Here is a 14,156-nt window from a genome sequence, read left to right on the forward strand (position 1 = left end):
CAAAAAAGAATAAATATCTAGAATAAGACTCCGAAGACCAGATACAGATAAATGAAAGGACAATTATTCTTTTTAAAGATTTTATTTATTTATTTATTTGACAGAGAGAGAGGGAGCAAATGAGTATAAGCAGGGGGAGCAGCAGAGGGAGAGTGAGAAGCAGGCTCCCCGCTGAGCAGGGAGCAACACGGGGCTTGATCCCAGGACCCTGAGATCATGACCTGAGCCAAAGGCAGATGGTTAACTGACTGAGCCACCCAGATGCCCCAATAAAAGGACAATTATTAATGGGGTGGAGAGTGGGCGCAATGGGTGAAGACGGTCAAAAGGTACAACCTTCCCAGAGCACATGGGTGGCTCAGTGGGTTAAACACCTGACTCTTGGTTTTGACTTCAGTCATGATCTCAGGGTCATGAGATTAAGCCCCGCACTCAGCACAGAGTCTGCTTCAGATCCTTTCCCCCTCCCCCTCCTCCTCCCCCCGCCTCCCCCCCAACTCTTTCCCCTGCTCACATACAGGTGCACACTTTCTCTCTAAATAAACAAACAAATAAATAAATAAATAAAATATTTTTTAAAAAGGAACAAACTTCCTGTTACAAAATAACTAAGTCCTGGGATTAGTGTACAGCATGGTGACTATAGTTAATAATACTGTATTACATATTTAAAAGTTGCCAAGACAGTAGCTCTTAAAAGCTCTCATCATAAGAACGAAAAAAAAAAATTATGACTATGTGTGGTGAGGTAACCAAAGCCTACTCCTATAAAAGTACAGGTGAACTCTTAACCTGCTATCTCATGTTCTCTGTAGCAAATTTCAATACCTGAGCTAAAGGGCAAATTGAGGTAAAGGTAAACTGAGCAAACAACAACAAAAAAAGAGAGATTATAATATTATTATCACACAATACAGAATTCACAAAGAAAAACATTAAGCTGGACAATGGGGCCATTTTTATACTGAGAAAATGTTAAACTTAGAAAGTTAACTCATATAATCCTTTACACAAGTACTAACAAGACAGCAAAATGTGTAACACAAAAATTCTTAGAAATTAAAAGAGATATCGAAGAAACAGCAATAGTAGTGAAAGACTCCAAAATATCTGAGTATCTGACAGATGATGGAGGTAACATGCATGTAAGTATTTGGAGTATCTAAATAACTTTAAAAATATAAAGCTAACACTTTCTATCCAGAGAGAATCTAACCATTTCTACCACATCCAAGGAATATTTGCAAACACTTAGCTTCTCTACTTTCTCTATATCTATTAGGCTTATCTTATAGTCATTTCCTTCCCTATCCTTAACCTCCACGGTCCGCTACTCCAATGACTTTCTTACTCTTTCCAATTCCTTTACTCTAGTGAAATTCCACACATGTGCCTAAAGAATACCAGCCTATGATTAATCCATCTGCCCACCATCTTTGTGCATTCTTTTAAATGTTTAAATAAATTGATATCCCCTTCATCGACCCACAATTAATCCATCTACCCACTGTCTTTGGTTAGTTTTAGCATGCGACTGGCTGCTAAGTATCCTTGTGGGGAGAGGGATATCACGTAACTGTGAAGACTGTGTCACCACAAAAGTGTATGTAATCTCATTGCTTCACATAGCCATTTACCATCTAATTCACTGAGCAGTTAATATGTTCAAGTTCCAGTACCAAAAACTGATGATAGAGGGGTGCCTGGGTAACGCAGTCTATTAAGCCTCTGCCTTCAGCTCAGGTCATGATCTCAGAGTCCTGGGATCAAGCCCCAGGTCAGGCTTCCAGCTCACCAGGGAGTCTGCTTCTCCCTCTCCCTCAACCTCTCCCCCTGCTTATACTCTCTCTGTCTGTCTCTCTCCCTCAAATGAATAAATAAAATCTTTTTTAAAAATTTTTTTAAAAAGGAATTGATGACAGAAGGATAAACAAAAGAGTAGAGCTTAGACAAGGAGCTCAGTGTCTGATAACAGACAGATATAAAACTAAAAATAAAATTATTTAATTTCGATTGCAGTCAGTGTTTCTAAGGAGAAGAATATTATGAGAGTATACTATAGGGGAACCTGATCTAGTCTGAAACATTGAGAGGGGCCGCCCTGAGGAAATGACACTTAAACTGAAACCTAAACTGTTAAAAGGAGTTAGGTGAAAGGGATATGGGAGGTGAGGAGGTGCTGGGCTAGCAGGAGGAATGAGTCTTCTGGGAAGAAAAACCAGAACATGGCAATACATGGAGACATGTGAACACATGATATATTTGAATAAGTGAAGGAAGGCTGGTTTAAATGAGGCAGAGGCGGGGAGAGACAAATGGCGTGACATGAGGCATGCATGAATCAAGTCACTGGATTTGAAGGTCATGCTGAAGATTTTAATGCTCAGAGCAAAGGGAAACTTTTGAGGGCTATAATCAAAGAAATGAGAAAACATATTTGTGGTTTTTAAGTATGGTTCTGTCTGTAATGTGGAGAATGGACAGGATGAAGGCAGAGACTCCTGTCAAAAGGTTTCGGTTGTGATGCAGGTATGTTAGAATGGCAGCTTGGACTAGAACGGTAGCAGAGGAGAACCGAGAGAAGTAAACAGATTAGGAGCTAATTCACTGACAGTGGCTGGCGTAAAGTAAAGGGATGAGGTGGAGGCAGTATCTGCCCATTTAGGAAAGAGAAATATATCTCTAGGTTTGGGGTAGAAGAAGAGATCATGAACTTAGTTTCTTATATGTCAGTTTGGTACGCTTGTGAGATATCCAAATGGAAGTACCAATCAGACAAGTTGGATATACAGGCCTAAACATCAGAGGAAAGGTAGATAAGCTAGAGATACACATTTAAGAGTCATCAGCAAATGAGTGGTAAATTAAGCCACGGCCTGAGGAAATTTGCCAAGAGACAAAGTATGATAGTGAGAAAAGAAGATGGACTAAAAGGGAGCCTTGATGACCTCCCAAAAGTTAAAGGGTTAACAGTCAGGTGGAAAAAGTTAAAAAAAAAAAAAAAAAGGAGGCAGAAGTAGCAGCCAACAAAGGAGGAAAACCTAAACTACCAGAGATTGTTTCATGAAAGTCGAAGGAGAAAGGGCTATAAGAAGACGAAAGTGGTCAACAGTGTGAAGTGCTGCTCATAGATCGTGGAAAGGACTGAAAAACATCCAATGGGCTTGGCAGTACGGAGATGACCAGCCACTTTAACAAGAGCTTACCTGGAGCTCTGACAGGATGTGGTGCCAAGCTAAAGCAGTATCTAATGAGTACCTGTGAGAAAAGGAAATGGGGGCAGCAAATACAGAAAGTTCTACCAAGAAGGAGAGGAGTAAAGTGGGGGTGAGACAAGAGATGAAAGGACAAGGAGAGAAAGGATCTGGGCTTCTACTGTTCTCATTTTGGATGGAAAAGAAAAAAGCAAGTTCAATACTGACTGGAGAGGAAGCTAATAAGGAAAATCGACGACACAGGAAAGAGACGAATTTCCCATCACAACTCTGACCCTCAGGGCTGTAACCTCCAACCCATACCTCCTACTTTTCAAAAATAAAAAGGGCAAAGAACCCATCAAAAGGAATTTCACATCCTTGCCACAAATTTCTGCCTTGATCACATCTATTCTTGTTCCTCTTGAATGCCAAACTGAAAAGGCTTTCTTGCAACTGCAATCATTCTTGACCTCTCTAATACTGCTACTTCTTCCATGCCTTTCAGAACATTCCTATTCTCCTGGTCTTCTTCCTACCTCCACAATTACTCCTTCTCTGTCCCTGGACCTATATTCTTCTTTCTCCAACTGTGACTCTCCTTATATATAAGTATAAAGTTTATTTTTTTTATTGTATATCATACTTTTTTAATGTGATTTTTTAAATTTAAATTCAATTAACATATAATGTAAAAACAGTTTCAAAGATACAGGTGAGTGATTCATCAGTCTGATATAATACCCAGTGCTCATTCCATCATGTGCCCATCACCCAGTTACTCCATTCCCCCACCCCATCCCCTTCAGCAACCCTCAGCTTGTTTCCTATGATTAAGAGCCTCTTATGGTTTGTCTCCCTCTGATATCGTCTTGATTATTTTTTCCTGTTTTCCCCATGATATTCTGTTTTGTTTCTTAAATCTGACTGAGATCATATGATAATTGTCTTTCTCTGATTGACTTATTTCACATAGCATAATACCCTCTACTTCTATCCATGTCATTATAAATGTAATGATTTCCTATATTTTTGATGGCTGAGCAGTATTCACTGTGTGTGTGTGTGTGTGTGTGTGTGTGTGTGTGTGTGTGTATACATACACACAACATCTTCTTTATCCATTCATCTGTCCACAGACATCTGGGCTCTTTCCATAGTTTGGCTATTGTGGACACTGCTGCTATAAACATTGCTATGCAGGTGTCCCTTCGAATCACTACATTTGTATCTTTGGGGTAAATCGCTGGGTCATAGGGTAGCTCTATTTTCAATTTTTTGAGGAAGCTCCATACTGTTTTCCAGGATGCCTGCACCAGCTTGCATTCCCACTTTCTCCACATCCTCACCAACATCTGTTATTTCCTGACTTGGTAATTTTAGCCATTCTGATTGGCATGAGGTGGTATCTCATTGTGGTTTTGATTTGTATTTCCCTAATGCCAAGTGATGTGGAGCATATTTTCATGTGTCTGTTGGCCATTCATATGTTTTCTTTGGAGAAACGTTTGTTCATGTCTTCTGCCCGTTTCTTGACTGGATTATTCAGTTTTGGGGTGTTGAGTTTGATAAGTTCTTTACAGATTTTGGATACTAGTCCTTTATCTGATAAGACATTTGCAAATATCATCTCCCATTCTATCGGTTGTCTTTTGGTTTTGTCCACTGTTTCCTGCACTGTGCAAAAGCTTTTTATCTAAATGAAGTCCCAATTGTTCATTTTTGCCTTTGTTTCCCTTACCTTTGGAGACGTGTCCAGCAAGAAGTTGCTGTGGCTGAGGTCAAAGAGTTGCTGCCTGTGTTCTCTTCTAGGATTTTGATGGATTCCTGTCTCACATTTAGGTCTTTCATCCTCCATTTTGAGTTTATTTTTGTGTATGGTGTAAGGAAATGGTCCAGTTTCATTCTTCTGTATGTGGCTGTCCAATTTTCCCAACATAATTTGTTGAAGAGACTGTCTTTCATCCATTGGATATTCTTTCCTGCTTTGTCGAAGATTAGTTGATCAACAGAGTTGAGGGTCCATTTCTGGGTTCTCTATTTTGTTCCATTGATCTATGTGTTTGTGTTTGTGCCAGTACCATACTATTTTGATGATTACAGCTTTGTAATAGAGCTTGATGTCCAGAATTATGATGCTACCAGCTTTGGTTTTCTTTTTCAACATTCCTTTGGCTATCCAGTGTCTTTTAGGATTATTTGTTCCAGCTCTGTGAAAAAACTTGATGGTATTTTGATAGGTATTGCACTGAATGTATAGATTGCTCTAGGTACCATAGACATTTTAACAATATTTGTTCTTCCAATCCATGAGCATGGAATGTCTTCCATTTCTTTGTGTCTTCCCCAATTTCTTTCATGAGTGTTCTATAGTTTCCTGAGTACCGATCCTTTGCCTCTCTGGTTAGGTTTATTTCTACATTATCTTATGGTTTTCAGCGAAACTGTAAATAGTATCAACTCCTTAACTTTTCTTCTGTCTCATTGTTAGTATAGGAATGCAACTGATTTCTGTGAATTTATGTTATATCCTGCCATGCTGAATTCCTGTATGAGTTTTAGCAATTTTGGGATTGAGTCTTTTGGGTTTTCCACAGAGTATTATGTCATCTGCAAAGAGTGAAAGAGTTTGAGTTTCTTGCAATTCCGATGCCTTTTATTTCTTTTTGTTGTCTGATTGTTGAGGCTAGGACTTCTAGTACTTTTTTGAACAACAGTGGTGATAGTGGACATCCCTGCCATGTTCTTGACCTCAGGAAAAAGCTCTCAGTTCTTCCCCACTGAGAATGATAATCGCTGTGGGCTTTTCATATGTGGCCTTTATTACGTTGAGGTATAGTCCCTCTATCCCTACACTGTAAAGAGTTTTAATCAAGAAAGGATGCTGTACTTTGTCAAATGTTTTTTCTGAGTCTATTATGAGGATCATATGGTTCTTGTCCTTTCTTTTATTCATTTAGTGTATCACATTGATTGAACTGCAGATGTTGAACCACCCTTGCACCCCAGGAATAAACCCCACTTGGTTGTGGTGAATACTTTTAATGTACTGTTGGATCCTATTGGCTAGGATCTTGGTGAGAAAATCTGCATCCATGTTCATTAGGGATATTGGTCTGTCATTCTCCTTTTTGGTCGGGTCTTTGTCTGGTTTGGGGACCAAGCTAATGCCAGCCTCATAGAACAAGTTTGGAAGTTTTCCTTCCATTTCTACTTTTTGAAATAGTTTCAGAAGACTAGGTATTAATTCTTCTTTAAATGTTTGGTAGAATTTCCCCGGGAAGCCATCCAGTCCTGGACTCTTTGTTGTGAGATTTTTGATTACTGCTTCAATTTCCTTGCTGGTTATGGGTCTGTTCAGATTGTCTATTTCTTCCTGTTTCAGTCGTGGTAGTTTTTAAGTTTCTAGGAATGCATCTGTTTCTTCCAGATTACCTAATTTGTTGGCAGATAGTTACTCATAATATGTTCTTATAATTGTTTGTATTTCTTCAGTATTGGTTGTGATCTCCCCTCTTTCATTCATGATTTTATTTATTTGGGTCCTTTCTCTTTTCTTTTTGATAAGTCTAGCCAGGGGTTTATCAATCTTACTAATTCTTTCAAAGAACAAGCTCCTACTTTCGTTGATCTGTTCTACTATTCTTGTAGCTTCTATTTCACTGATTTCTGCTCTAAATCTTTATTATTTCTCTTCTCCTGCTAGATTTAGTTTTTATCTGAAGTTCTTTCTCCAGGTCCTTTAGGTGTAAGGTTAGCTTGTGTATTTGAGATCTTTCTTGTTTCTTGAGAAAGGCTTGTATTGCAATATACTTCCCGCTTAGGACCACCTTTGCTGTATCCCAAAGGTTTTGAACAGTTGTGTTTTCATTTTCATTTGTTTCCATGAATTTTTTAAATTCTTCTTTAATTTCCTGCTTGACCCATTCATTCTTTAGTAGGATGCTCTTTAGCCTCCATGTATTTGAGTTCTTTCCAAATTCCCTCTTGTGATTGAGTTCCAGTTTCAAAGCACTGTGGTCTGAAAATATGCAGGGACTGATCCCAATCTTTTGATACTGGTTGAGACCACCTGATTTGTGACCCAGGATGTGATCTATTCCGGAGAATGTTCCATGTGCACTAGAGAAGAATCTGTATTCTGTTTCTTTAGGATGGAATGCTCTGAATATATCTGTGAAGTCCATCTGGTCCAGTGTGTCATTCAAAGCCCTTGTATCCTTGGTGATCGTCTGCTTAGATGATCTGTCTATTGCACTGACTGATATGTTAACGTCCCCTACTATTGTTGTATCATTATCGATGTGTTTCTTTAATTTTATTATTAATTGGTTTATATAATTTGCTGCTCCCACGTTAGAGACGTAAATATTTACAATTGTTAGATATTGTTGGATAGACCCTCTAACTGTAATATAGTGTCCTTCGTCATCTCTTATTAGTCTTTGGTTTAAAATCTAATTTGTCTGATATAAGGATTGCCACCCCTGCTTTCTTTTGATGTCCATTAGCATGATAAATGGTTTTCCACCTTCTCACTTTAAATCTGGAGGTATCTTTTGCTCTAAAATCAGTCTCCTACAGACAGCATATCAATGGGTCTTGCTTTTTTATCCAGTTCACCAGATATTAATGATGTATCTGCTACAGTCATTAGCCTGTCCTTCTCCAGTGATGCTGACTGCCAAGAGAGCCAAGTGCTGCCAGGCAGAGATATATCCCTAAACTTTCTCTGACTCAATCTGAGGTCAGTGGTCTCTACTGATCTCTGCAGTACATGGTGATTTCTGCACAGATAGCATATGTGGGTCGCTAGGCAGTGTTCAGGTTCACCCTGGCTCCCTCTGCCCCAGCTCCACCACTGTTTTGCATCATCTCATCTAATCAGGTGTCCCCATAGAAAGCCCCTATGACTCCAACACCTTCACCAATGTCCACACTCCTTCCTTCACATAAAACACAAGACTCACTCGGGGTCCACTTTACCTGATCACTGAGAACTCACATCCCATCTCCTTCCAAGGCATACTACTCATGAGCTACTCCAGCAAGCCTATTGTGTTATGAAATCTCTAAAGCAAATGTATATACCAGCTTCTATATCCAATATTCCAGACCCACACATCCAGTTCCCCCAGGTTAAAATGGGAAACAAGGAAAAGAAAGTACAATCTGTACCCATCATGCTTTCCTCCAAACTCACTGGACACATTCCAAAGGCATCAAAATTAGTCAGCACAGCAAAGATTCAGCCAGAGAAGAAGAAGCCAGTCTCTCATTCTTGTAGCCACACTCACAAATTTTAGAAGAAATTCAAACCCCACCTCAAACTTTTGTGAGAACAAGTTGAGAGGATTCCAAAAGGCCTCACCCATCCTCTAGCCCATCTCTTTATAAAGGAGAAAGGGAAATGCAGTGGTGATGGTTAGAGTACAGTTTTGCTGGAATGTCAATTTGTAGTAATTCATGCAGTGAAGTGGCATCTGAAACTAAAAAAACAAAAACAAAAACAAAAAAAACCTAGAAATTTAGCCTCTTTTGATTATAGAGTGGGGCTCTGGTCAGCAATCCTGGCTGAAATAAAAAAGACACTTTCCATATCATGCTGTACTTAGCATGTGAATTACATAATACAGATGTTATTAACTTCATTTTACACGAGACAAAGAACTAAATTGTGATGATGTTACAAGGCTAAAACACGAAAACCACAAATAGGGATAAATCTTGTCTGTACATCCATAAAACAAGGGTTGAATCTACCTGCACAGTGCGGAAAACCCTCTGGGTTATGGATCTCACAAATATACTAATCAAATGAGATAAGGGATGAAAGTGCTTTTATAGTAAGAACAGAGCAAGTCAAAAACAAAAAAAGAATTCTAGTTATTATAAACCCAGCATATGCTTAGACCAAATGTTAAACTGTATCTTTTTACATCACCACCTGTTAAGTCCTAGGTGGGGAGAGAAGCAGAGTTGGGTATGAAAATAACTTTAAGCAGCGGCGAGCTGCAGCCTGGCTGACTCAGTCGGAAGAGCATGCAACTCTTGATCTTAGTGTTGTGAGTTTGAGCCCCATGTCGGGTGTAGAGATAACTTAAAAATAAAAATGTTAAAAAAAAAAACAAAATAAAATAGTAACTTTTAAGCTCTCGTTTTATTTCTCAGCATAGCCTTTGAGCATCTTGGAACAGTACAAAAAATAAAGAACACATCTCTACTATTCTTCCTTTGTCAAAATGTTCTCCATTTTTATAATCTACAACTTGCATACACACACACACAAAATCTATTATTACTGATATTTCACAAAGCTTTGGTAGATGGATGAGAGAGCCAGAAATTCAGACAGGTACAAGGGTCTCTGCTCATCACAGAAACATGATTGCAACTGGTCAAACTCACTTCTGTAAAGAAGTACACATTTTACAAACAAATTTTATTTCTTTAATCAACCTTTTGTTATTTGTAATTACAAAAATCAAAGAATCTCCTGATTTAACTAATCTCTACAGCTAACTTAGAAATTATCTAGGCCCACATGCTCATTTCATAGAAGAAACTATAATCTAAAATTAAGGTCAATAGTGTTTTCTACCGCAACATGCTGATTCATTAAACTCCAAGGTTATGATTTTGTTTAAACATATTCTCTTAAAACATAAGAAGTTTCACATGCTGATAGTAACAATATTAATTATGACAACCAAACCAGAAATTTGGAGGATTTCAATTACTGTTCATTCTGAAACCTGCATCTGATGAATCAGGCTGTTCTAAAACCTATTTGGCTATTTCCAATTTTAGAGGAAACAAAGCTGCTGCTTCAACATATAACTTTTCTTTGACCCTTCATATATTTCATAGGTTAAATAATGAATGCCAGGGTTTTCAATCCTGTTCACTATAGAAACACAAGCTAACTGTGTAATATTTCTATGAAGATGTGTTTTTGTCAAAATAATTTTGTTGAGTATAAAGTAATATAGTATATAGTTTCTATTTTCTAAAAGACCAGGCTTTTTAGTGAATTTTCACAGACAGATTGCACTATGTGTCTAACAACCTATTACAAACACAAGGCTATCCGAAATTAGAAAATACACCTTACAATGACATTCCAATCCCACCCAGGATTGTTTATGGTTAGCTATCAATCTCACTTTTCCCTGACCAAAGTGAATTAGAAGAGTGATAAGTATCTCAGCAGAAAGGAAGCAATGTCCAATTAAAGACATTAAACATGAAACCAAAGAATGTGAAAATCTCACTAGTGCCACCTACAGTACTGGACAATGCGGATAAGAGAGATTTTTTAAATAATTCTGTGTGTCATGGGGGTGTGTGTGCGCATATCCATTTTTTTATTTCCTGCCCAGGACTATGTAACAAATCTTGCTTTCTACCAAATCTTGCACAGAATATTACATAATTAGATAATGCAAAAACTAAGAGTACTCAAAAAGTAAAAACCAAAAAACCCTGAAGCACTCATAGAAGCAGGGTAGAACAGTGGTTCCAAGGAGTGGGGAAAACAGATGTTTGTCAAAGGGTACAAACTTTCAGTTACAAGATCAGTAAGTTGTGGGGATCTAATGTACAGCATGGTGACTACAGTTAATAATACAGTATTGCATACTGAGTTAAATGATATGGTCAGGTGTAATAAAAATTGGAGAATTTGGCTTTAAACGGATTACAAAGTCTCAAAGCAAACCTTACCTTACATTCTACCACACTCTGATCTGATTCACAAGTTTCATAGATTTCATCTACTGCTCGGCGAAGATTGTCAAAAAGAAATGCCCAGTATCTAGCTCTTAGATCAATTTTCCGAGGATGCCTTGTTTTAGTGGGACTTTTATCAAAGTGTTTATCTCCAGTTGTAGATGATGTTAGTTTACAGTCTACTGCAGTGTTCTGGTAAAATAAAACAAAACATTAAAAAATATTTCTTAAAAGCCTCCAGGGATTAGACATTTGTAAAAGCACATTTTTCAAAATACTTAAAAACGAGACATTCTTTTATTTACCTTATATCACACTGAATTTATCAGAACAAAGTTTCTCATCTTAAAAGCAGCAGGTTTGTAAGGTCATTTTTTATTTCAGACATGTCTTACTGAAGATTAGCACGGCTTCAACAGTGAACAGACCCTTAGTCAAAAAGGAGCACTAAAGGACCCATTCTTTCCTCAGCTGCACAGGCAAACTTTGAAGATAAAGATTACATTCTATAGTTTTACATACTGTGCCACAAAATCATTCCACCAAAAAGCATGTAGTTTACATAAAGACTAAAATACAAAATGCAAACCTGAAGGCTCTCACTAGAAGTACAAAAGAGTTGCTAATCTCTCTGTGGCTACTTAAACTGAAAAATAAATAAATACTAACCCTCTACTATAGTTAGAGCAACAAACAATCCCAGGTTTCTTTGGGTTGTTTTGTATGTGTGTCTATCATTCCTGTTTGCTTGTTTTTCTTTTTCATAGAAGAGCCCCAGAGTAGAGAGTATATAAAATAGAGGCTAATACCCTCCTGTTTTGTTTTAGGCTTTGGCCTTCAATATAAGTGATTCCTAAACTTCATAAGTCTTTCATGGCCAATCACTGATTTATATAAAATCTCTACCACCAAAAAGGAAGCAGACAAAAAACATGTACATACACAGATACCATACACGCTTGAGAGGCTGAGATGGACCTACTGGTCCTCCCTCCACAGCCCTCATTTAGACTAGGGTTGCCAGATTTCACAAATGAAAATTGGCAAATATTTTATGGGATAGCCCTGGTCCAGGCCCAAATTCTCAATACTCAAGCAACAAAATTTAAAGTAATGTCAACAGCCCGTAAAACCTTTGCCTCAATTGCTCTCCGAGTTCTTTCCAACCCTAGTGTAAATAATTTTATTATTATGGCAAATATCCCCTCCTTGGATTAAACCAAATTCAAAATCCCATTCGACTAGATCTATCCTGAAGTAAAGCTTAATTCTGTCCATTCTCCTGATAACTGTGACGACAATAATTAACAATTTATACAGGATTACAGATCATAAATCAACTTCACATAATCTTCTAACCTCTTTCACACAATCTTTAAAGTATATATTATTAGCTCCACTTTACAGTTTAGAAAACAGGCTCAGAGGCTAATAACTCGTTTGTCAAAGATCATACAGCCATAGGAGACCATCTTCCCATAATTAGAGCTCTACAATAACGCTGCCGGCTTACCATTATACTGCCTCGGGCCTGTCCTGCCAGCGCTTTACCAGATATTCCAGACTCCCTCATTTCTCTTCCTATACACCCTCCGAAGTTAAAATTAACTTGAGAAGTTTCCCAAATTATATCTCCTTCATGGAGTTTTTCTACATCTATCAGCAAAGGGCTAGTAACTTCCTATGAATTTAGACTCTAATCTTATGGAATTCTCAAAAGTACTTTCAGTCATTTTCACCCACGTATGTATTTACCTTACCATGCATCAAATATTTTACCATCCTTTCTTACAATGTAAAACAGGCACTACTGCTTCCAGGTTAAAATGTTTCTATTCTTTGTGATTGCTCTTTGTGAAGCTTTTACAAAGAAAGATGCCAGTAAGACAAGAACTACAGTTACATAATTCCATCTGAAAAGCAATGTGCTACACAAATTTGATATTTAACTTTGCCAAAATGGTAATACTTCATACTTGCATGCTTATTTATATTTTATGAAGGAATTTTGAATACATTATCTCATTTAATCATTACAACAAACTGTAAAGACAGGACAAATATTATTCCCATTTGCAGATGATAAAACTGAGGCTCAGAAAGAATGAATTTCTTAGCAAGTCAAAAGGTTGAGTGATGGAACTGGGACCAGAACCTGGTCTTTCAACTTCTGCTCCCATGTTGATAAAGCATTTCACATAGTACCACCAAGCACACAATTAGTACCCAAATAATGTTAGGTATGCTTATATTGGGAAAGATAAAGAGGAGAAGAAATGTGCTCATAGGAAAAAATGTGAATAAACTAAAGGCCAAATTGCCAAATTTGTGAAAGAGTAGAACAGGCAAATCAAATTGTAGAGATTAAGTCAGTATAGAGTTCCAAAGTATAGGGCTCTTACCTACCACTGATAAAAATCAGAGCAGTGATATTAGCAATTGCAGCAGCAACTAAACATTCACGGCACACTTGCCAGGTGCCAGGCACTGTGCTAAGTGTTTTCCATACAGTTATACTGCATTTAATCTTTGAAACAATTTTATATCATAGGTAACATTATTATCTCCATTTTACGGAAGAGAAAACTGAGGTTTAGCTAAATTAAATAATGAACCCAAGGTCTCAAACTAAGTGATAAAGACATATTAAAAAGCAGGTAAACTATCCCATTACTACAGCTTACTACTACTTCCAAGATACTAAAGAAGACAAAGCAATCTAATTTGTGGAAAAAGTCAGACACAACTGAATTCCGTGACGTTATACTGTTTTAGTGACGTTATACTGTTTTAATCAATGACTTTTGAGAGAAAGAGAAAAAGTAAAGGGAAAGAGAGGGCAAGAGGAAGGAAGAAATTTAGATTTCTGACTCATCTCTGTCAGAAAGGCTCATTGACTCCCCTGAAAATCTAACAATGCTTATGGACCTATTTGCAGAAAAATGCATGGGCACATAAAATTGAACATATATTTTCTTGATGTACCAACATTGACATATCATAATCATCCAAAGTTCAGAGTTTACCTTGCAGATTACTCTTGGTGTTGTTCATTTTATGAGTTTGGACAAATGTATAATGACATGTATCCATCATTATAGCATCATACATAGTACTGTCATTGTACTAAGAATCTTCTGTACTCTGCCTATTCTCCCCTCCCCACCCCTATCCTTGAACCTCTGGCAACCACTGACTTTTTTACTGTCTCCATCCATAGTTTTGCCTTTC

General features: G+C 37.6%; 1 protein-coding gene across 5 annotated transcripts in view; it reads right to left on the reverse strand.

Moving 5' to 3' along the window:
- SCAPER (S-phase cyclin A associated protein in the ER) overlaps positions 1-14,156 on the reverse strand; it is a 527,655-nt gene that overhangs the window by 488,148 nt on the left and 25,351 nt on the right. For all 5 annotated transcript variants that reach the window (XM_040642943.1, XM_040642940.1, XM_040642941.1 and 2 more), the window contains one exon: positions 10,920-11,117. In XM_040642943.1, the coding sequence (XP_040498877.1) occupies positions 10,920-11,117 (198 nt within the window). The remainder of the gene's footprint in view (positions 1-10,919; positions 11,118-14,156) is intronic.

This window comes from Ursus maritimus, unplaced genomic scaffold (genome assembly GCF_017311325.1).
Source record: "Ursus maritimus isolate PB19 unplaced genomic scaffold, ASM1731132v1 scaffold_27, whole genome shotgun sequence".
Lineage (NCBI taxonomy): Eukaryota > Metazoa > Chordata > Mammalia > Carnivora > Ursidae > Ursus > Ursus maritimus.